This window comes from Vicia villosa, linkage group LG1 (assembly GCF_029867415.1).
Source record: "Vicia villosa cultivar HV-30 ecotype Madison, WI linkage group LG1, Vvil1.0, whole genome shotgun sequence".
NCBI classification, from domain to species: domain Eukaryota; kingdom Viridiplantae; phylum Streptophyta; class Magnoliopsida; order Fabales; family Fabaceae; genus Vicia; species Vicia villosa.
This window is the reverse complement of record NC_081180.1, coordinates 48,255,346-48,277,215: the sequence shown is the minus strand read 5'-3', so window position 1 is coordinate 48,277,215 and position 21,870 is coordinate 48,255,346. Positions and strand designations below refer to the sequence as shown.

General features: G+C 29.5%; 2 protein-coding genes across 2 annotated transcripts; one reads left to right on the top strand and one right to left on the bottom strand.

The window, feature by feature from the left end:
* The first annotated feature begins 3,352 nt into the window (after window positions 1-3,352).
* Window positions 3,353-5,923, top strand: LOC131636984 (exocyst complex component EXO70B1-like). Its single transcript, XM_058907558.1, has one exon. The coding sequence runs from the start codon at window positions 3,644-3,646 to the stop codon at window positions 5,639-5,641; it is 1,998 nt and encodes a 665-aa protein (XP_058763541.1). The 5' UTR covers window positions 3,353-3,643; the 3' UTR covers window positions 5,642-5,923.
* A 6,655-nt stretch (window positions 5,924-12,578) lies between these two features.
* Window positions 12,579-15,677, bottom strand: LOC131636977 (SNF1-related protein kinase regulatory subunit gamma-1-like). The gene is made up of 6 exons (XM_058907550.1): window positions 15,450-15,677; window positions 15,171-15,343; window positions 14,086-14,265; window positions 13,731-14,006; window positions 13,386-13,549; window positions 12,579-13,138 (listed from the first exon to the last, which is right to left on the bottom strand). The coding sequence occupies exons 1-6, from the start codon at window positions 15,613-15,615 to the stop codon at window positions 12,841-12,843; spliced, it is 1,257 nt and encodes a 418-aa protein (XP_058763533.1). The 5' UTR covers window positions 15,616-15,677; the 3' UTR covers window positions 12,579-12,840.
* Window positions 15,678-21,870: the final 6,193 nt, after the last annotated feature.

Below are 21,870 nucleotides of genomic sequence, written 5' to 3'. Positions count from 1 at the left end.
TTGTGCGCCTTTTGTACATATCTCAATCAATGTGTTTTTTAACTTTGAATAACAAACCAAAAATGAAGGTTTTCTTTAAATCTTCCCAAAAATATACCATGGGCCTCCATGTAGGTATAAGTCCCGAGCCCCTTTGTAAATACCTGTTTACATAGCTGTTGAATAAATTCAAATGGACTTCTCCCCGAGTGTGAGTCCCGAGCCCTGTGTATACAAATGGATCATGCTTACAGGTATATTTCCTTCATAAACTCCACTATATACACACACTTTGTCATATATATAATTGTTCATACCTGTTCATGTACTTGTGCATGTTTGTTCATACTTGTTCATGTTTGTTCATATGTGTGTTATATATGCTTGTTCAACTTAGTACAACACTAGGTTCCCCATAGCCTCCTATTGGGCTTCGTGCAAAGAATCTCCACTAGTTTAGGTTAGGACATAGAGTATGGTTTCTCGGTGAAATCGCTCTAAGAGCTCAAACCAACTATACCATGCCTCCCCTTGGGCTTTGTACAAACGAGTGACCCTCCCATAGCCTCCTCTTGGGCTTACAATGCAAGGACCCCGGATTGTCCCTCCCATAGCCTCCTCTTGGGCTTACAATGCAAGGACCCTCGGATAGCCTCCTCTTGGGCTTCGTACAAGGACCCACGGGCTTCTTATAAGCATCCCCAATATCCAAAACAAATACCCTAGGAGATTAGACATTTTTCATCTCTATGATAGGAGTATCTCTTCTATATCATCACAAACAATCAATCAATCAAAATCAAACCTTTTTGCCACAAGGCTGGCTAATTAATCAAACTGTTTTACCACCATACTGGATGATTAATCAAAGTTTTTGTCACAAGGCTGACTTCATTGAAACTTTTGCCACAAGGCTGGCTGATTAATCAAAGTTTTTGTCACAAGGCTGACTTCATTAAAACTTTTGCCACAAGGCTGGTTAAACAAACAAAAACATCTTTATCATTCTAAGCACCCTAAGTGGCATGGCCCCGGGCTTATAATGAAAAGATTTTTAAACAAAATCAAACAGATGTATGTGATGATATAGATTAGATACATCTAGCATTTAGACGACATTTGTCTATTTTTCTTTGCTTCCACTAGCATAAGTGGGAACTACGATTGCTCTGACTTTCTCAACATCCCTTTGAGAATACGTAGGCACAAGGTCGATCCTTGGCGAGCAAAACAAAACAAAACAAAACAAAAAAAAACCATTCAAACCTTAGCACCCGTAGACCCCGAGCTACAGATGCTCTGATTCCCTCTAGGGGATATGTATGCAGAGGATCGCGATGATCTTTGCGAGCATAATCAAACAAACACCTTAGGTCCCACCTATTTCACAAGAACCTCCACCACAACAAGAATGGAATAAACAAAACAAAGAAACCTATAGAGTACTATAGATACGTTGGGTGCTAATACCTTCCCTTCGTATAACCAACCCTCTTACCCGGAATCTCTCCCCCACTTTTAGGTTATTGCAGCTTTTTTCCTTTTCCTCCTTTGGAAATAATAAAAAGTTTGGTCGGTACAAAGAAAAATCATTTTTTTGAGCACTCGAGCCCAAAGAAGGCATCAGGTGTCTCATCCACAAAAAAGAGGCACAAAAACGATTTTTCGCCCGCGACAATTATATTTTAAATAAAAATATATAAGTATTACATTATATGTATATGATGCGGTTTTTCTAAATTAATAAAAAAATATTGTATTTTAAAAAAAAATCTTTCTAAATTACTTACAGAATATTATTAGTTTTAATTTTTTTTTACTAAAGTAAGAAAATACATAGTTATGTTTTTTTCTAGAAAAATAATTCATATTTTAAAATAAATAGTAAAAAGTATATAAATGTGAATCAAACAAAAAAATATCAAATGATTAATAAAACATTTAAGGGTCTATTTGATGCGTAGGATATGATATAGATATGATAGGATATGTAAAATAAGGATAAGATATGATACAGACATGATAATACTTACCATATCATGTGTTTGGTTCACACAGGATACAAAATTATATATATATATATATATATATATATATATATATATATATATATATATATATATATATATATATATATATATATATATATATATATATATATATATATATATATATATATATATATATATATATATATATATGTGTGTGTGTGTGTGTGAGTGTGTGTGTAAATGACAAAATTAACCTTGCAAAAATATATATTTAATTTGATAAAAATAAAATTAGTATTTATATTTTTTAAAATTTAATAAATTATTTTAATTTTAAAAATTCTAATTTTTATATTTTATAAAGTTAAAAAAGTATCCTTATCACAATTATACATATATTTTAAAACTATTTATTAATATTTTTAATTTAATATCAAATTAATTTGTATTTATATTGTCATATTTAATTTTTTATTTTAAATTATATTTTATAGGGGTAAATTAATAAATCATTTTCTTATCTTATCATGTCGGATTCTAACCCAGCTCATATTCAGGATAACAATTTGAACTAGTGAGGCAGAATATGATAAGTTTTAGGGTTAACTTATAATATCATGTTGTGTCAACAACACTAGATTAAGATAGGATATGATACAGATACCATATCCTGTCTCTTATCATGCGCATCAAACGGGCCTTTATTGTTAAAAAACATCAATACTAATTTTTTTTTAAAAAAAAAGTATATAAGTGTAAATTAGGAAAACATTACTTCCATATATAAATCTTATTTAACTATTATTAAAAGTTTTAGAACTTGGAATTTTTTGCTGATAACAAATATTTTATAATGAATAAAAAGCATTTTATTCTTAATAACATATTTATAACAACAGACATGACAATATTATTTCTCAAATCATGAAACAACCTTTCTCAATTAATCATAATACATTTATTACATTTCAAATAACAAATATATAATTATTACATCATATCTTCTATGATCCAATTTTTCTAAATTAATATAAAAAAAATACTGTATTCATAAATCTTGCTAAATTACTCATAAAATACCCTTAGTCTTTTAATTTTTTCATGAAGTAAGAAAATACATAATCACTAAGTTTTTATTTGTTGTCAGGAAAATAATTAATATTTGATTCAGTCAAAAATAAAACACAGAAAACCCGTCAAACATATTAAAGAAAAAAAAATCTTACAAATTATTCCAGCGCGTGATTTTTACGTTAAAGTATCTTATCTTATAAGTTAGTAGTAACCCAAAACAACTAGCCGGCCAACCCAACACAAAACAACTGCATCTCTCTCTCTCTCTCTCTCTCTCTCTCTCTCTCTCTCTCTCTCTCTCTCTCTCTCTCTCTCTCTCTCTCTCTCTTCTTCATCCATTTCCCAAACAACACATACAAAAGAAATTAAATAATCAAATCAAATAAATAAATAAAAATCTGACAATATTCGAGAATTATACCCACAACGTATCTTCCATTCCATTTTCCTTTTTTATTCTTACACCTTCATCACTTCTTTCTATAACCATTCCCGATACACAAAACCAAAACCCCTTTTACTTCATCATTTCCCACACTACAAATACAAAAACCTAACCATTCAATTATATAACAAAACCCTAAAATTCAATTCCGATCATGGCCGCCACCACCACCACCAGCCTAGGCGGAGGCGCAGACGATCGAGTTCTCGCTACCGCTCACCAGATCTTGAAAAGCCTCAAAGCTCCCAAAGAGGATCGTGAAGACATGTTATTGATTTTCTCCTCCTTCGATAACCGTTTATCCGGCATCACTGACCTAATCAACGGCGACGATTCCAAATCCTCCGAAGACGAAGAGCTTGACCGTTTCGAAGCCGCCGAGAAGATTATACTCGATGACTCTTCTACATACAGCGAGTCCTCTCGTCAATCGACTTCGCTTTTTGATCCTCCTAATGATCCTGTTGAGTATTTTCTCGCTGTTGATGAGATCATTCAGTGGATCGAACATTTCTCGATCTCGCCACCGGATCATTCAACCGAGAAAACTGATCGGATCATTTTGGATCGTGCCGAGAGCGCGATCCAATTAGCTATGTCGAGGCTCGAGGATGAGTTCCGTCATGTGCTGATTTGTAATACCATCCCGCCGAACGCTGTTAGCCGATGCAATACTAATCGGAGGAGTTCGCTGTCTTTCAGTTCGCAGGACGGTGGTATAGATGATAATTCTGGGAGTTTTGGTGAGGTAAGTGATGCTGGTTCTAATAGGTTTCATGAGCGTGGTGTTAGTATAGGAGATGATTTGTTTGTGGATTTAGTGCGTCCTGAATCGATTCTGAATTTGAAAGATATTATTGATAGGATGGTTAGGTCTGGTTATGAGAGGGAGTGTCTTCAGGTTTATAGTAGTGTTCGTCGTGATGCTTTGATTGAGTGTTTGACTATTCTGGGTGTTGAGAAGATGAGTATTGAAGAGGTTCAGAAGGTTGAGTGGAAGAGTCTGGATGAGAAAATGAGGCATTGGGTGCAAGCGGTTAAGGCTGTTGTTGGGATTTTGTTGAGTGGGGAGAAAAGGCTATGTGATAGTCTTTTTGGTGAATTTTATGATTTGAAGGATACATGTTTCAATGAAACTGCTAAAGCCTGTGTCATGATGTTGTTGAATTTTGGTGAAGCTGTTGCCATTTGTAAGAGGTCGCCTGAGAAGTTGTTTAGGATATTGGATATGTATGAGGCTTTGAGAGATGCTTTGCCTGATTTGGAGGAAATGGTTTTGGATGATCTTGTGATCACGGAGGCAAAGGGTGTGCTCAAAGGACTTGGTGAAGCTGTAAAAGGGACATTTGCTGAATTTGAGAATTGTATTCGGAATGAGACTTCTAGAAAGCCGGTTATAACTGGGGATGTTCATCCTTTGCCTCGTTATGTTATGAATTACCTGAAACTGCTTGTTGATTATAGTGATACTATGGATTCGCTTTTAGAAATCACTGAAGAGGCTCTTTATCACTTTACAAATGATTTGGGGGGTGAGGTTTCACAGTTAGAGGATTTGTCTCCTTTAGGCCGACAAATACTGTTGTTAATGTCCGAACTTGAGCACAATCTTGGAGAAAAAGCAAAACTTTATGAAGACATTGCATTGCAGCAGGTTTTTTTGATGAACAATCTCTATTACCTAGTGCGCAAAGTGAAGGACTCGGAACTTAAAGATGTTTTGAGAGAAAAATGGATTCGTAAACGCAGCGTTAAGGTACGACAGTACTCCACAGGATACCTTAGAGTCTCTTGGAGCAAGGCCTTGTCGTGTTTGAAGGATGAAGGGATTGGAGGGAGCTCTAACAGTGCATCAAAGATGGCTTTGAAGGAGAGGTTCAAGAATTTCAATGCATGTTTTGAAGAAATATACAGGGTTCAGACAGGTTGGAAGGTGCCTGACGTGCAGCTTCGTGAAGAGATGCGAATTTCTATATCTGAGAGGGTGATTCCTGCATACCGTTCATTTGTTGGGAGATTTAGCTGTCAGCTGGAAGGGAGACATTCAAGCAAATACATTAAGTATTCGCCAGAGGATCTAGAGACTTTTTTATCAGATTTATTTGAAGGATCCCCTGCTGTATTGCATCACATAAGGAGAAAGAGTTCATAGTATATTATTATAAGATAAAGATAAGATGGTTTTGACAGGTGAACTCATTTTATCAGGATTAGTTGAAAAAGTTTTTATGTGTCGTGTAAACTATCTGTCTTCTACCTGGATAGCTGTTTATTTTTCAGGTCTCTTAATGTTAGAGTTGGAATTTTCTCCTGCGAATACCAAAATATCTTTTGTACATATTCATAAGTCTAGTGTCTTGCTCAACTTATTTATGCTGTTATTGGTTATCACTTTCCTTGTGGAAATAATATTAATACAGTCATACAGTACTTATATAGTTGTTGCCTTGATTGAATTCTGATCTCATGTAATTACATATCTTCAAATTGCATAATTTTCAATTTTCTATATGAAAGAACTGTGTTTTTCTTACCTGACATGACAGATTCCATGTTATTTGCTCGTATCTTATGTTTAGCTTATAATAACTGGTGAGGAAATAAGACAGGTGTACCAGAAACTGGAGCTAAACAAAACATTAAAATTTGCTCATGAGAAGGCTTAGATGATTGTCAAAATCATATCCAAGAATCATTCAAATAACACTTAATATGGCATTGTCTGAAACTCTGCAAATAACACTTAATATGGCAATGTCTGAAACTCTGCCAGAACAAGAATTGAATTAGTCATCATATTGGTTTGTTGAAAGTTATGGGCCACTACAGAAAAGATGTTATCTGTTTATACATCTTGCATTGCAGGGTTAGATGCCATGTTTGTGAGCCATTTTCTGCAATTGTTTATGGGCCTATTAGATTGTAATTAGTAGCTCCAGCTATATGGATATGCTAATTTCACGAAGGTTTGTGTTTATTTTGGTCCCTTGAGTTCAGCTCTCAATTAAGCATACTCTTTACTGTCATATGCCTGCACTCAGACATCCTGATATTATGAGTGATCATATATTCACATACACCAAAATTTATCTTACTCTGACATCCTGATATTATGAGTGCTCATATATACACATACACCAAAATTTATCTTACTAAGCCAACGATTTACTTCAATTCACCGTGATTTTTAGATTTGTACCGTGATTTTTAGATTTTCCAAACATAGGAATAGTGGAATTGGAAAGTAAACTACGTCATAATATTTTATCAATTGAATACCTTATCAATTGAAGTGATTTACTCTTTTATTACATTCGATCCTTAATAAGGATAATAATTATAATAATAATATACAATTTCAGTTGGAAGAGAGAAATAGATGAAAAATAAAATAGATTTGATGTAGTTTGATAAAAAAGAAATAGAAAAGAAAGAAGTGTAGATTATTTTTAAGTACAAACTAGATTGCCGGCCCGTGCTTCACACGGGTATATTAGAAATAAAATTACATTTTTCATAACAATTGATATTTAATTTTTTATTTTCATATAAATTTATTTAGTAGGCCATTTAGATTATGTTTGTAATTATATTATTAAATTTTCAATGTGAAAGACAATAAATTAGAATTTTTTTTTTTTTACTTTTTAGTCAATTATATGTGAGATTAAATTACACATATTTATATTATATCTACTTACATAGACATATTACCTAGACCTTTATTTGTATAAAAATTTAATTTATAGTATTAATTTTGAGGCTATGTATATAACTTGTGTGTTGCACAGGTTTTATTATAATATAATTATATGAATTTTTTCGTTCAATGAAAAAATATAAATAAAAATTGATGACATTAATATATGATTGTATATAAATGGTTTTCCTCATTTATTTGATTTCTTTTTATCTTTTTTATTACTCTTATGTTATTTTTTTTCAAATATTGTATTCTCATCATTACTTTAATTATATTTCAAAGGAAATAATAATTATATATCATAGGAAGACAAAATAATATAAATTAAGAGATAATTTGCATGGTCAAATTAAATTCCTTACAAATTATTTTAGTTGTTTTTATAACATGTAATATAATTTTTGATTCATGCATTTTTTTATTAATTGTGCACCTTAACTGAATGTATGCGATCATACAATCAATTTGATCAAATGCTTCTACATAGAAATGTGGGAAATAAAAAATATAATTTCAATTAAAATCACAATAAAATATAATCTCAAGCTTAGATATTTTAATAGAGAGGTGTGGATAAATTTCAGAGATGACATGGGTAAGATCATACAAAATCATAAGATAAATTTTTTATTAACATATTTATTTTATTTTATAAAATAATAATTTATAAACATTTTAAAATCAATTAGATACATATTTTAATAAAAATAAAATTCATTTTTATCATTCTCATAACATATTTATTTTATTTTATAAAATAATAATTTATAAACATTTTAAAATCAATTAGATACATATTTTAATAAAAATAAAATTCATTTTTATCATTCTCATTATATCAAGTGAATCACAAATACATTTTTCTCAATAAAATATTGACAAATGATACATTTTTTGTATTATTAGATTATTAATTTTTGTTTATTGAAGATCTCCAATAAATAAATAAATAAATAAATTTAAATCAAATACACATTTTTCTCAAAGATTACTGTTGAAAATATACTTACATAAGCTGCAATTTTTCTCATGATTTTCAAGTAATAAGGATGCAAAACTAATATGAGTTTTCTTTATCCTCTTCTTTTCGATCACATATAACAAAAATAATTATATTCAAATAAACAATATAATGAAGAGAAAATCATAAAATTAGATAGAGAAATATTATATTGATGCTCAAAACAAATTATTACAAAACATCATAGATAAAATATTTAAATAATTGATAGGATAAATAAAATTGAGTCTTTAACCTAGAACATAAATCATATTCATTAGCTAGCCTGCAACGTAAATTAAAAAAATAATTAAAATATAAGAGAGCTCTTAGAAAAAGTAATCAAAATATCAATATAAAAGGAAAAGTAGATCTTGTAAACAAAAAATGAAAAAAAGTGGTAGGTTAGGTGGTAGATGTAACCTATTTATATTGAATAAAAATTTCTTATTGAAGAAATTGAAAAGATCAAAAAGCACCACCATAAAAACATTTAATGAGATACCATTTATTTTCAATACTGTTTTCTATAGAAGTTATACTTAATAATTGTAAATTATTAGTGTGTTATAAATCTAATAGTAAATTATATTGATTATATTTAAAAAATTTAAAACGTTACACATAAATTTATTAGTTATAATGAATTAAAATGAATTAGTTATAATAATATAAAATAAATTAGTTTTCATTAGCTCTAATAACATAAAAATATTACGCATTAAATTAATTAGTTATAATGCTTTAAATAAAATATCATTTGAATTATTGATTTATATAAATTGTAAGAAATTTTTTTAAATTATTATGTTTATTATTATTTTTTTATTTTAATTATTATTATTTTATTCATATAAAATATTTATTTATATACTTTATTAATAATTAATATATATTAAAATTGTATTCATATTTTTTTTGTATACTACTATTGTAAAATAGATAAATACTTATAATTTTTATAAATCATATTATTTTTAATCGTAGTAGTTGAATAATATATTATTATTATTATAATTATTATTATTATTATTATTATTTTGTTATTAGATGAATATTATATTATAATTTATTAATTATATTATTATTGTTAATAGTGGTTAAATATTATATTATTATTATTATTATTAATATTATTTTAATCGTAGTAGCTGAATATTATATTATATTATTACTATGATTTTTATAATTTTATTTTTTATTATTAGATGAATATTATAATTTATTATTCATATTATTATTGTTGTAATTTATTGGTCTGTTATAAATACAATAGTAAATTATATTAATTATAATTAAAAATTTTAAAACGTTACACATAAATTAATTAGTTATAATGCTTTAAATAAAATTTAATTTGAATTATTGATCTATATATGAATTTTTTAAAAATCATTATGTTTATTATTATTATTATTAACATTAATATTATTTAAATTATGATTATTATTATTATTTTTATTTATATAAAATATTTATTTATATACTTTTTTAATAATTAATACTACTATTTTTTAGTAGATGATGAATATTATATTATTATTATAATTAATAATTAGATTATATTTTTAATAATTAATATTTATCTTAATCCTAGTAGATGAATATTATATTATATTATATTAATATTATTTTACTTTTTATTATTAGGTGAATATTATATTATAATTTATTATTTATATTATTATTGTTAATAGTGATGAATGAATATTATATTATTATTATTATTTTATTTTAATTATTATAATTATAATTATAATTATTATGTTTATTATTATTATTATGTTTATTATTATTATTCTTTTATTATTATTATTATGTTGTTTATTACTATTATTTTTATTATTTATTTATGTAGGTAATAATATTATTATTCTTATCATTTTTATTATTAATATTATTATTCTTATCATTTTTATTCTTATCATTATTATATTATTATTGTTAATATTAATTTATAGAATAGAAAAAGTATTTTAAAATTTTATAATATTTAATGATATTGAGTTATAGAGGTAGTAAATTTCTTTAAAAAATGTTAATTGTGATATAAATTATAAATTGTATAAAATAACGAATTGTATAAAATGTAATAATAATCATAATTTTATTTTTAATAATGGTAGTTGAATATTATTATTATTATTATTATTATTATTATTATTATTATTATTAGTACTAATTTATAAAATATAAAAAGTATTTAAAATTTTATAATATTTAATGATAATATAAGTTATAAAATTGTAGCTACATTTTGGAAAAATATAAAATATTGAGTTGTATAAAATATTAAAAATAATTAGAAACTGAATATAGAATTATATAAAATATTTATTGTTATTATAATTATTTTTAATATTGATACATGAATATTATATTATTTCTATTATTACAAATTTATAAATAAAAAAAGTAGTTTAGAAGTTAATAATATCAATGATAATAGGAGTTATATATATTACAATTAACATATTTTCAAAATAAGTATTTAAAATTTTAGGATTAATTATTTTAATTATATTTATAATTATAATTATTATGTTTATTATTATTATAATTATGACTACTTTAATTATTATTATTTTGTTAAATGAGGTTTATTTATAATTATAATTATTATGTTTATTATTATTATAATTATGACTATTTTAATTATTATTGTTTTGTTAAATGAGGTTTTATTAATTGATAGAATTTTTTTAGGAGGACACATAAGCATGGGGTTATATGATGATGACACATAAGCATGAGTTTATATGTGAATGACACATAAGCAAAGACTAAGGTTTTTGTCTAGGGTTGTCATCATCACAACCTTACATTTATATTAAGTAGATATACCCTTATTTTTATTAAAATGATTCTCATTTTTGTAACTTATATACAATTTTTGTTAGTTAATTGATTATATTAATTTACATATTTAATGTAGCTTTAATTATTTTTATTTTTATTTTAAGTCCACTGATATATTAATTAAATTGGGTTAAATATTTTACTCCCACTTTTACAAAAATGTCATTCAAACTTATTCATCAATGCAGGTCTGTTATCTACTATTCAAAATCATGAGCATAAATTTACAGATTTTTTATATATGGATGATATCTATGTCAATTCAAAGAATAAAAAATATAGGGCAAAATTAGAAAAATGAAAAATTACACTACCTTTTTCTGCTTCTTCGCAGTAGTAGAGAGATTGTAATTTATGTGGACCCCATACCAATTTAATCGCCCTCTACTTTTATACTATACCAAGTTTAACTCTTCTCAACTTCTCTCTTAGCAATTTATCTCTTACTTCTCTCATACCAAACAGACCATAAGAAAAAAATGTTGACTTCAAATAAAGGGGATTTAAATGAGAGGTTGGAGACTTGAAAATGAGTTTTAGAAACACATGGTTTTCGTCTAAATAGAAGTAAGACGGGGTATATGAAATATAAGTTCAACAAAAGAAAAAGTGTTTCTAACTTATAGGTGAAAGTTGGAGTTCATATCATCTCTCAAGTCACATGGTTTAAATATCTCAAGTCCGCAATACAAAATGATTGAGAAATATAAGGGAATGTAAATCATCGAATTCAAGCTGAGTTGCTGAAATGGAGAAGGGTTTCATGTGTTTTATGTGACGCAAAGGTACCGCTCAAGCTGAAGGGAAAATTTTATCAAATTACGGTAAGACATGCGATGTTGTACGAGACAGAATGTTGGACGGTTAAGAATCAACACGAAAATAAAGTAAGGGTAGAAAAGATGAAGATGTTGGTGTGGTAAGACTAGACAAGATAAAATTATAAATAAAGAGAAAAAAATTTTAGTTTCGGTGGTAAGAAGAATATATTAGATGGAGATAAGTAAATCAATTAGAAGAAGAGAAAGACCTACAAAAATTATAAAAGAAGTTTTTAAGAATGATCTTGAGATTAATAATTTAGATAAAAATATGGTTTTAAATAGAATATCATGCAAAACTTGATTCAAGTAACTAACCCATTTAGTGGGATAAGGTTTGATTGTTGTAAATCTTATTTGTTAGTGTTAGTATATGATTCTTGAGTGTTGTTCATATAGCCATTTAATTGGGATAAGGTTTGATTGTTGTAAATCTTATTTGTTATTGTTAGTATGTGATTCTTGAGTGTTGTTCATATAGCAGTTGTGAATTGGAATGAATGTCTCAATTTCTCAATTTTTGAAATTATTGTCATGTGTGCTGCTGCTGGCAATAGAGGCTGTTGCAACCCATGTTCTTTTCATAATTGCAATTACTTTGCACTTACACTATCCATAAATGGCCAAAACAGAAATGCATATTTGCACTTGCACTATGTCTATGTGTACTATTTCAAATCATAACAAAGGATCACAATCAATCACGAACAGAAACAACTCAAAATTTCACAGAACTTGTGGTTACACCAGAATTTACAGTAGATAAAGTCCGATTCTAACGTTAGTTAAAACAGGTTCAAGTAACTTGCAAATTGCCTACACATTACAAAAACCTAGGTACACATCTTCAACACTCAAGATAAATACATATTTTTTACTTTTCTTCTTCACTCAAGAATTATTGGAAAAAAAAAACAAAAAAAGAAATCGTTGCAAGAGCAAATTATTCTTCTTGTATTTACTGTCTGTTAAACCCTGCTGTTAGCAGGTAGCGGGAGAACACCGTCAAAGAAGTCGCCAAAATAGCCACGGGGCTCATGTACTAGTCTTGAGAGGATATCTCTTAGCGTGATTAGTCCTTCAAGTTCCCCGTCGTCGTCCACAACATAGACCCTATGAATCTTCTCTCTGTCAAGCAATTGAATCAACTCTTTGACTGTACAGTCCATTTTGCATGTGACAAATTCACATGACATTGAGAATGCGGTTTTATTCTTCTCTAAGTAGCTGCGAACAGCAGTCATAAAATCCTTCACTGTAATAGCCCTGTCAAGGTGTGAACATCCAATGAGTATGCGAAGTAACGAAACAGATAGAGAAGAAAAGCCGAAGAGAGAAATAAGATATCGCTAACGCAGTCTATTTTATCAGATTAAATGTGGCGGTCATAGTTTTGGTAAAAGGTCCGCGACTACATTCTTAGACGCGGGACAAGGTTTGCATGTCCCTGCAACCAATATCTAGGATTGTGATGCAACTGCTATCACAATTTAAAATGTTGGTGAAGATATACCTATAATCATGATAGATTTCTGGGGCCGTTAGCAAGAATTGAACATCTCTCAAGCTGATATTACCAACTGGCGTGTTGCCGCCTCTTTTGATGACAGGCACTCCTCCAACCCTCTCTTTCCTCATCACTTTAAATGCTTGAAGTACCGGTTCATCCTCATAAACCTGAAGAAGGAAATAGTCCATTGTGAAGTTCATCAAGATCAACAAGCAGTTCAGAGCATTTGCCGTATATTTATGCAAATTTAAAGGACCGCGGGAAATCATTTTTCTCTGTATGCACTCAAATTGTGGAGAATTCATGCTTGACACAGTTCAATGAAATGAGAGCTTATAAGATACACACCTTGATGATTTGTTTTGGTGACACAAGAGGAAGACCGACATCAGAGAGTTTTTTCGTCCCCCAATTTTCAAACCACTGAAGTCCGGCGCATTCTGCAATCATATGAATCACGGCGGCTTGTGTGATAATGTTATCAATTCTACCAGCTCCTAAATCAACAACAGGAACACTCTTCATCTTGTACTTAGAAAGCAACAAGAGCATGGTTAGAAATGAGTTTGATCTCTCCAAAGCAAGAAACGGAGCCCATCGGAATGTCCCCGAAATATCCCGAACCTGTTCACAAAAAAAGTTAGCAACTAATACAACAAAATACAAAACAAATTACTAGCTCGAAGAAGAATGGCGAAATAACCTTGGTGTTCTTATAAAGTTCAGAAGAAGTAAGATCCTCGAAAAAATCTCCTGAAGTTGTCGCAGCAGATCCAAGGCCTAAGGCTTCGAGTTCAAGAGCAAAAGTATTTCCGTTTGCCTTGGCTGCAATAGCACTTGCACTGGTTGGAGTGGATGGACTCCTAGGAGATGCAGGTTCAGACTGTCACAAGAACATTATCACATTGGCTTAGTATGAAAGTGAAGCATGTAAGAAAATTACTTCAACATAACAGGCATTATTAGCATGTTTGGATTGGCTTTTGGAAGACCCATAATCAATTTTAGAGGTGTAAAATTGATAGAATTGACTCGGGTGATTTTGAGATGTTTGTTTTATCAAAAGTAGAATTGATTCTGCCTCCATAATTTATTCTACTTGAAGCTAGAATTTGTAGCTTCTACCTCCAGAATTGATTCTGGGTGATTTTTACACTGCAATTTATTATTCAACTCACTTTACATAAATGTATTTGAACATAAATCAATTTTGCTAAACTCAATTCTATTAAAATCAATTCTTTCAAACTCAATTCTCCTAGAATCAATTATGTTCACCGCCAACCCAAACACACCCATAATCATTTTTTTTTTAAATTACTTCCACTTTCAAATACTCCATGTATGTTTGGTTTAGCTTTTGGAATAGCCAAACGCAAATCTAGAGGTGTAGAGTTGATTTTGGAATGATTTTAAGCTATTTGATTCTTCTAAAGTAAAATTGATTCTACTTCTAAAATTGGTTCTACTTGAAGCTAGAATCCGTACCTTTTGACTATAAACGTAATTTTAACATTGAAATTTACGGCAACTCACTTTTACATAAATTTATCCAAACAAAAATCACTTTGCCTTCAATTCACTATATTACATAATCAATTAATTCAAAATCAATTCTTTTCACAGCAGAACCAAACACACGCTCCATAATCGAATTGAAAACACTATCATACATATTAGCAAGTGCAACAATCAAATCATCCATCTACCAACAAAAAACATCAAAATCTCAAATTGATATAAGACAGAAAGAACAAAACTGATTGTAATTGAATAGACATGCAACACCTGATGCAAAATCCACACAACAATTCCAGCAAACTCAAGAATCCCAATATATCTATCAATCCAACTAGCATCTTCAGGTGCATCAACATCCACCACAGGTGCACTCAGAATATTATGATGTGCCAATATTTTCACAGCCTCAGCCAAAGTAGCATCCGATTTTATTTCAACTTCTAAACACAAACACAAAACACAAAATCCACACCCTCAGAACAAACAAACAAACAAATAAATAAACACAAAAAACAGAACCATAGAAAAACACATACAATCAACAACCTTGGTTTGAAGATGGTAAAGGAAAAGCAGAAACAGGGATGCTTTCAAAACAAGCGTTGAGCTTCTCAGTAGGACTCAATTGTGCCTCTTGAACATCCCATAGATCCTCCACTCGCATCCCAAGTTTCGCTTCTGGACTCCTTGGACACTCTTGCATTGTTGCCATTACTCTCTCTCTCTCTCTCTCTCTCTGTAACTTGAAAATGGTTACAAGGTTATTATTGTTCCCAACACAAATTTTCATAATAAACTGAAAAATAGGATCTTGGAATCGGCTACGACGCTGTAAACTAGTGCTCTACGGTGGAGTTGCGTTATTTAGCGTTGGATTTGTTTGATTTAGTAAACGTGTACGGATAGGATGAGGCTACAGTGGTCAACGAAAATGGTTATGTTTTGTCCTTATTATTCGGTATGTTTATCCAAATTTGTATAATTGATTATGGGAGAAAGAGATTGATATCCGGTTTTTACTATGGGCCATACTAATGTGAGCCGGAGAGTGTTTTGCGCGCCCATAGAATTCATAAAGTGCTTCTAATAAATTAATAGTAGTATTCATCATCATCATCTTATTCTAAAAGCAAATAATGTTTGGCTTACATGTATTTTACTTTTATAAAGTGACCTTAGAGCATTTATAATAGGTTTTTTTTGCAATTAAAAGTGATTCTTGAATATTTAGTAAAGAACTGGACTAATTAAAGTGAATTTTGACCATTAGATTGAAAAATAAATTATTTTAATAGAGAATTAATCTAAAGGCAGAAGGAGTAATCAATATGGAAATAGGGCCCTTTGTTAGGTTTTGAGTTTAGCATTTAAGTATTGAATTATTGATAGTGAGTCACTGACAAGTGACAGCGACCATTGTGATGTGGAAGATAGAAACAATATCTATATATGACAATAGTATTATTATTTTTAAATTTTTGTACAAATGACGAGAGAAGATAGGAACAACACCTATCCTTCCATGACTATCAATCATGAATATATATGACAAAACTTTAATAGTAGTAAACTTTTATCAACAAATTAATTCGACGTGTTATCTAAGACTCGAATTAAATTGTTTAGAATATCAACAAATTAGGTCACGGGAACAAGTTTGTCTTGATCGTGTGGAGATTCAGGTGGACTAGATAGAAGTGAAGTGTACAAGGCTATCAAAATGAAGAACTACCACGTGGGGGCAGACATTAGTTTGTTAAAGTTTATTCAATTTGAGCTGAGTAAACTTATTTTTATTATTTAGCGAAGCTAACAAGTGTGTGCTGATGGATTGGTAAAAATAGAGATAAATAAAAATCAATGTATTCATAGGCTAGAGGCTTGTCCTAGGGAGGTTTATAAAATGTATATTGCTGATACGAGAGGAACTTCCTGTAAAAGAATAGTTAGTGTATAATTTTGGACTTTGCCCCTCTTCATTTACAGAATTTTCTTTTGGCATTTACACTGTTCGAATTATTGAAAATAGATTGCTTTATTAGATATTCATGAGAGATATTTAAAATTTTAAGTTTAATTGATTAAAAATAATTCATGAGAGATATTTAAAATTTTAAGTTTAATTGATTAAAAACATTTTTCGATAAGTCTTTCAATTAGAACAAGTCTTTAATCGATTAGACAATGTCTAATTTTCTTAATTGATTAGAAATAGTTTTTAATTAATTTCATATAAGTTTTTTTTAGGTTTTTAATAAGTTTTGTGAAATTTTAAAATCGACTTAAAAAACTTTTATGTGAGTGTGATTGCTTTAGTACTTCAAGATTTGTTCTCGACCTTTTACAATTAAATTGATCACTCTAAAACGTTGAGTGCATGATCATGCTAGCTTTCATATTTTCTCTCTTTTAAACTTTAAGATTCAGTACTTGATTTAATTATTGATTAGCACTACTACTGAATTTTTGAATCATCTGACTAATGAGACTTGAGATATCTTCTTCAGATGTCATCATCAAAAAATAGTGGACAATTGATATCAACTCCCAATTTATCATTTGACACAGAGAACTCTTAACATCTAAAAGTCATTTGACTAATGGAGTTATCTTCTTTAAAAGTTGTCTTGATAAATGCCATAAGTGGACTTCATCCAATTTAATTGGCAGTTTATGTCTGCAAGCACACAAATCCAAAAAAATATACAATTAGGTTCTCAAAACTTCCAAACTATAAAGATTGGATAATCATCACCTTGATCTATTTCATTGTAGATAGGATCAGGGCAGGAAAGATTGTATATTTCAACAAACTCTTGGAACAATAGAGATTGAATAACCATCACCTTGATCACCTAGCCATTAGGCCTTTGGCCGATCCAGAATAATATCATTGAACGATTCATATTCTCTCATAGTCACCATCACATTTTCCAATGGTGGTAATCAGTTAGTGTGGGCTGGTAATCAGTTACCACTACCCTCTCTCACATCTAGTAATCATTTACAACTCTATGGTAATTGATTATTGTTGTATTATGTGTTATTTTTTTATCACCATCAAGTTCTCATCATTATCCTCATGCCTTACAAACTTTGTTTCAGCTTCTTGTGAATCTTTCCTGCTGGCATTACATTCATTAATGCAATGTCGAAAATTCAGAAAATTATAGCATTGGACATTGCTCTTATCAACTTTCTTCCTTCCACCTCTTTCTCTATTATTGTCACCTTTGTAATTGCTTGATCCACCACATTTGTTGCAGTTGCTTTTCCCATTTTGAAATGTTGAATTGTTGGAATTTTGTGAGTCCCTTCCACTAGGAGTGTTCAAATCTAAATCAATCCAAAGAAAAACCGCACACCGATCCAAAAAAATGAAAACCGCAAAAAATCGAATATTATTGGACGAGTTTGGATGTCATATTGTAAAAACTGCTCAATTCGGATCGAATTTCAAATTCATTTTTCAAAACTGATCCAAACCGAACCGAACCACGTGTGTGTATATATATATATATATATATATATATATATATATATATATATATATATATATATATATATATATATTTATACTTATTTATTTATTATTAATTTGATATATAGTGTTAATTCATTATTCAATGATAATTATTTTTCTAAAATTATTTATTAGTTTAGTTTAACTTATTTATTTTTATTATTTAATTTGTTTCACCCATAATCGATCATTTTCATTTTATAATATTAATTTTAATATATTAGTTATTATATATTATGTCAATTCTATTACTTCATTAGAATTTTTATAATCTTAATAAAAATTAAAATTTGTAATATGGATATCTAAAAATCGATATAAATTTAACCGTGTGAAATTGGATCGGATTGTATTTTTTTAACCAATCATTAAAAATTGAACTGAACTGCAAGTATATTCATCTTTGGATCAGATGTGTTTTTACCTCAAAATCGATCTAAGCCGCATCGCGAACACCCTTACCTTCCACTTCTGATAGTTTCCTCAATCTATATTTATGGACCATTTTTCCTTCACCTTCTTGTCTCTTCCAACGAAACAGGTCTGCAAAGGAATTTCAACCTTTGCCTTGTCAGAATTCCTTTCCTCCATTCTTTGCTCTTGAGTCTCAAAAGAACTTTGCAGTTCTTCTATGCTCATCGTTGAAAGATCATTGGACTCTTCAATTGCTACTACCACGTTATCGAATCGTGATGTTAAAGATCTCAAGATTTTAGCAACCTCATATTTCTTAGTGATTGTCTCCCCACATGCTTTCACTTGGTTCACCAATCTTGTGATTCTTTATGTGAACTTGCTAATAGTTGAAATTACAGTAATCATCAGTATCGCTTTTTAATTTTGACTGTTTACCAATTTGTGTGTATATATATTATTTGATTTATCGCTTGTTTGTATCCTATTCACTATGTGAATTATTTGTATTGTTGTTGCACCATTTCTATTGTAATTCACTTGGAATAATATGTTGTATTCGTGTTCATTCGATTCAGTTATTTAAGTCCTTGTACATTTGAGAAACCTTTTGAATCGTTGACTTAGTTATTGTGAGTCCATGTTTGTGTCTTGTTTAAGCCTAGAAATTGGTTTTATGTCAAAATCACAAGTATTGTTTGAATCACAAATTATTACATTGGACCCAAGGTTGTAAGGTTGTATGATTTGAGTCATACATGTGTTAGATCATCGTGAAAGGTGAGATTTGGTTCTATCTCATTTGATTCAAATCTTAGAAAGGTGTGATTCGAATCACAACTTTTATGAGTCAAATCATAAGGTGTACATGACTTGAATCATGGCTTATTTCTCATTTTTTTCAACTTTAAATTCATATTAATTATCTCTTTGATTTAAATCATAACTTCATGATTTGACAAAAACCTTTTGTCTCTGTTAGTTGAAAATAAACATTCCCAAGAGAGTGTGTGTGTTTCTCTTGTACCAATTTTCATCTTTCTTCTTTTTGCCAATGAGTGTGAGTGTGTCATACTTAGAAAAAGTGTGAGGGAACATATCTCTAGATTCATTGTTGTTCTTGTGTTCTTGTTAATGACCAAGTATTAGGATTGATCAGTCTTAGAACAACCACCATAGAACCTTGAAACTCATTTTTGCCAAGAATCTTGAGAGAACTTAGAAAGTGTTCTACATTCACCAACACGTAATTCCTTGTTGATACCTTGTGATTAACCTCCTAGAATATGGGTGTTTCAAAAAGAGAGAAAAGTGTCTTTATACTTCATCGAAGACTTTGGTGAAACCATGTGAAGGCCGTCATAGAACAAAGTTGAAAGTTATCCAATTAACCGAGACTAATGAAAATCACTAAGACAAGTCTTCACCAGATTTAAGGGAAGAATGATGCAAAAAGGAAGTTTGGAGTAGGTTATTATGGATAGCAAGATTATTGGATCAAGATCATTGAGAATCTTGTACGTAGCAGTTGAGTATCTGCATCAATAGAAGGAATTGTCATTAGATTCATGTGTAGGCTAATGTGTGTGGTTATTAGCATCCGGATTGATGATGATTCATGTAACAAAATACTTGTATGTTAAATCTTGAAAAAAATGGAAGACTTGATTAATTTTTCCAATGATTTTAAACATTGAAGAGTGGAGTCCGCATAGCGAGTTCGGTTGTCGAACCACTATATATATATATATATATATATATATATATATATATATATGTGTGTGTGTGTGTGTGTGTGTGTGTGTGTGTGTGTGTGTGTGTGTGTGTGTGTGTGTGTGTGTGTGTGTGTGTGTGTTTTCTTTCTTCCCCATATCTCTTAATTTTTATTGTTTAGCATGTAAAAGTTAAATCATAGCATAAGTTGTATATCATTTAGGTTGGATCATGCTTGTAGTGGTTTATTGTATATGCATAGGTATGTGTTACATAGAACCTATTGAATCATGCTTAAGTTGATTTTATTAAACAACGTGTCCAACTTGAGATACTAAATTGCTTGGATTAAGCAACTTGAATTGTCCTAATTCACTTAAGTCATAGTTTGATCATTCTCTTAGTGATAACATTAGAATACATTGGTTAGAATCCATAGTGATGAGATTATATGCTTTCATTTTATGTTGTTTTAGTTTCCGCTCACGAAACTCTATTTTTTTGTATTGAAAATTTTCAAATTGTTTTAAAGGGGATATGTCTATTTAACCCCCCTTTCTAGACTGTTTTCATACTTAAATTTCCAACAAATAAATGGCCTCAAAGATGGTATTTTGATCAAGTCTAAGCGATTTCAGAAATAGGGAAGATAAAGTCTTTTCAATCATAAAATTGTTGTTTTTAGAAGCTTTCTTATCTAAGTGAAAATCAAACATATTTCATTGATATCCCAATGATTGATTCTTCCTTGACTATTTAATTAGGAATAATTTAAAGTAATTAACTTCTAGAATGTTAGTTGATCACCAATTGAATTGATAGATTCTCTAAGTTTGACTCATCTAGGATTGAACTAACCAATGTGTTGAGATGTATGCTGAATTTAGTGGAAATCTAACTTTACGTTTTTGATTTTATATTGATGACACCTCACAAAAAGATAATTATTTACTATTTATGTGTCAATTATTTTGAGTTATGGATGATTGGGAAATGAAAGGAGAAACATCTCTATTGACCTACTCTTCCTAGATCAATTTGAAAGGAGACAAAGATGATTTATGAATATTAGCAACGTTCACTATTCGTCAACCAACTTTCATGGGTTCAAAGCATAAAGTTTTGAAGGAGCCATATCATTGTCAAGGTATTGAAGCATAAGTCCTAGATTGTCAAACATTTATCTAGTAAATGAAGTAGCCACTCATATGCTTATTCTTGAAAATATAATCAAAGATGATCAAAACATGTGTTGTGCAAGTTCATCAAAAGTCTTATGAAGGAGTGTCTGATGGTGTACCTCAGACGTATCAATGA